The 3,385-nt window shown below is 63.2% G+C and overlaps 1 protein-coding gene and 1 long non-coding RNA gene across 2 annotated transcripts in view; both read left to right on the forward strand.

Annotated features, from left to right (window-relative positions):
• LOC106728127 overlaps positions 1-3,385 on the forward strand; it is an 11,650-nt gene that overhangs the window by 3,036 nt on the left and 5,229 nt on the right. The window lies entirely within an intron of this gene.
• Positions 1,441-3,385, forward strand: part of LOC102242189 (bile salt-activated lipase-like) — a 7,174-nt gene continuing 5,229 nt past the window's right edge. Inside the window, exons 1-4 of the mRNA XM_014549222.1 lie at positions 1,441-1,550; positions 2,382-2,535; positions 2,634-2,756; positions 2,942-3,139. Of these exons, the coding sequence (XP_014404708.1) occupies positions 1,485-1,550; positions 2,382-2,535; positions 2,634-2,756; positions 2,942-3,139 (541 nt within the window). The 5' untranslated portion in view covers positions 1,441-1,484. The remainder of the gene's footprint in view (positions 1,551-2,381; positions 2,536-2,633; positions 2,757-2,941; positions 3,140-3,385) is intronic.

A 3,385-nucleotide genomic window follows, 5' to 3' on the forward strand; every position in this document is an offset into this window, starting at 1 on the left:
GTCAGTTTATTTGGTTCATTAGATTCCACATGAGTGAGATCATGTGACACTTGTCTTTCTCCCACTGGCTTACTTCACTCAGCATAATAGCCTCCAGGTCCCTCCAGGCTGTCTCAACAGGTAAGAGGTCCTTCCTTTTAACAGCCGCATAGTATTCCATGGTGTGAATGTACCACAGCTTTTTATCCACTCATCTACCGATGGGCACTTGGGCTGTTAACAAACGCACCCTCAAACCCTTTGCTCCCCGGTCCTCACCCACAGGCCCAGCCTGCCCGGCTCCTGCTTCCCACTGTGCGGCCCCCTCCCCACCTGCATCCCAGGAGACCTGTGCTCCGGATCAGCAGGCAGCCAGCATGGCCGGTGTCTGTGGATCCATGTGGTGCTGGGCACAGCCCCAGGCGTGACGTGAGCCGGGCTGTGGCCTGCGTACAAGCACGGCTCCTGGTCGCGAAGGGCTGAGGGGCCGCTGGCCTGGGAGGGCTCTGCTGTCCCGGGCCCTGAATGCACCCCCAACCCTGGAGAAGGCCGTGCTGCCAGCTCCACAAAGACAGGAGCCCTGGGTTTGTCCATGGAGCTTCCTCTGGTTCCTGAGTGAGACGCGCTCCCTGAGCCACACGCTGCCTTTCTGCTCTCACACACTCTGCTCAGACCTCTCTCCCTCTGCCTCTGTGTCTCCATTATCTCTGTCTCTCCCTCTGTCTTCCTGTCTGTTCCCCCACACCCCCACCCCCACCCCCACCCTAATGTCTCTCTGCTGGTGCTGAGTGTGAGGGGTGCCCTCCCTGAGGGCAGGACCGCCCTGTGCTGCTCTGGGTCCCCACACCCAGCTCGGACTGCACACCCGTGGGCCCTCGGACCCAGGCTCAGCCACGTGGCTGCCCAGGAGCACACAGCCCTCTCTGTCCGGAGGCGACATGCCCAGTCCCCTGTGAACTCCCTTTACTAGGCTCCGGAGCTCGAGGCGGGGGCCAGGCAAGGCCTGGAGGGAAGCAGGCCCCCTTCTCTGAGGGTGAGCCCAGGCCCTTGTCAATGAGCCACAATTGCACCCACCAAGGCCCCAACCCTCAGCCCCTGGCCTGGGCCACATGACTATTTCCAGTTACCAGCCCAGGTGCACTGAGGGCACCAGGCACCCGGGAACAGCAGATCATGGGCAACTCGGACCATCCCTGCACCCGTGCACACGTGTGTATGTGTGGGCCCACACCTGCATGACCTTGGCCCTGAACCCGCCTGGAAAGGGCAGCTATGCATGTGACTGTGTATGTGAGTGTCTGTGTGCTCACACCTGCATGACCTTGGCCCTGAGCCTGGCTGGAAATGGCAGCTATCCTGCCTGGAGGAAGGGGCAGAGGGAGGGGAGGGGAAGGGAACCATCCACAGGCAGCTGCCAGCCCCGGCTCCCGGATGTCTCCCGGATGGCTCCCGCCCCATAAATACCCCTGCTCAGAGGCAGGGGCCCCGAGACAGGCACACGCACCATGGGGCGCCTGGAGCTGGCTGTCTTAGGCCTCACCTGCTGCTTGGCAGTAGTGAGCGCAGCAAAGGTAAGCGAGAGCCCAGCGGGCGAGGAGGGGCCCCTGTCTGCTCCCCTAACCCGGCCTGGGAACTGGGTCGGGCACCTCGGATGGGAGGTAGGGAGGGTAGAGGGTGAAGGGGGGCAGGCAGGTGAGGCGCTGGCAGGAAGAGCCCTGGAGAGAGCCCACACCCAGCAGGCACTTTCCTGGCCCTTCCTCTGCTCTTGCATCCGCATTCACACTGTGGCGCAGGCGCAGCTCAAATACAGAACGCCCTCGAACTTGAACGTCAGAAACCACGAATAAGTTCTGGGACAGGCGCTCTCCAGGGCACACAGGGTGCACTGACGCCAAACACAAAGAAGGCACCGTGTACCGAAACCCCAGTGTCACTGGCGTCCTCAGTGCTGATTTGCGGAGTCCGCCTTGGCCACCAGGGCCCTCTGGCTCTTCCTCTGTCCGGGGATGGCCATGTCCCGGCACAGAAGGGAGCTGGGCCCTGAGCAGGCCAGCAGGTTGCCCATCACAGCCCCCAGCGTCGGAACAGGAGTCTGGACCTCAGTCTAGTTCAACCCGAGCCCGGCCCCCGGCCCCCAGCCCCTGAGAGGGGCGACACACACCTGCTTGCCAGTGGCCGGGGCCCCTCCAGGGGGAGCTGGGAGCCTCGGGGCATCTACAGGATCTCTTTCCTTAGGGCTCTGCCATGGGGTGAGGAGCAGGGCTTCCACAGGAACCCAAGCTACAGGCGGTCGTGACTAGGGTCCCTACCTTGAAGCTGTCCTGGACCCCTAGAGCCTGCTGGGTTTGCCCCACCCCACTGGCCGCCTAGCCTGCGCCCCCAGAGCCTGGCCCTCTCCCCAGCTGGGCGTGGTGCACACGGAAGGGGGCTTCGTGGAGGGCGTCAACAAGAAGCTCGGCTTCCTCGGCGGCAACTCTGTGGACGTCTTCAAGGGCATCCCCTTCGCCGCCCCACCCAAGGCCCTGGAGAACCCCCAGCCGCACCCTGGCTGGCAAGGTGGGAGATGGTGGTGGTGGGGGGTGCCGGGCTGGCCCTGTGCCTGCAGTGGGGGATGGGGCCACCATCCTCACGCCAGCCCCTCTGGTCACCCACAGGGACCCTGAAGGCCAAGGACTTCAAGCAGCGATGCCTGCAAGTCACTCTCACCCAGTTAAATACCGAGGGCTCCGAGGACTGCCTCTACCTCAACATCTGGGTCCCCCAGGGCAAGAAGGAAGGTGCATCCCCCCACCCCATCTCTTCCTGGTCCCTGAACCTGCAGAAAGTGCCCAGGCAGCCAGAGGCCCAGCCCTGCCCACCCCCTTGGCTGTTGTGGGCTCCAGAGCTGAAATTCCCTGAAACAAGCACCCAGAGGGGATGGGGAGGGGCAGCTGGGGTCACCGGGCCTGCTCTCCTCCCTCAGTTTCCCAGAACCTGCCTGTCATGATCTGGATCTTCGGAGGGGCCTTCTTCTTTGGAGCCGGACAAGGGTTAAAGTTCTTCAGTGACTATCAGTACGACGGGGAGGAGATCTCCACGCGGGGCAACGTCATTTTGGTCACCTTCAACCACCGCCTCGGGCCGCTGGGCTTCCTCAGCACTGGGGACGCCAACCTGCCAGGTGTGTGGAGCGCCTGAGTCCAGGGGTGAGGGAACTGGCAGGGGCCCTTCAGCACCACTTTCACCGAACAACTCCTGACAGCCTCCCAGAGAGACCCAGAATTCTACTGGCAGAGCAGGAAGCTGGGGATGGACAGTGAGACACAGGAGCCCATCGGCAGCTGTAGCGAGAGAAGAGGCTGCCAGCCAGCCAGGGACCCAGGGACCCCAGGGAGCAGATACCCGGGCCCAGGGAGACCAGAGAGCA

This window comes from Myotis brandtii, unplaced genomic scaffold (assembly GCF_000412655.1).
Source record: "Myotis brandtii unplaced genomic scaffold, ASM41265v1 scaffold5398, whole genome shotgun sequence".
Classification (NCBI taxonomy): Eukaryota; Metazoa; Chordata; class Mammalia; order Chiroptera; family Vespertilionidae; genus Myotis; species Myotis brandtii.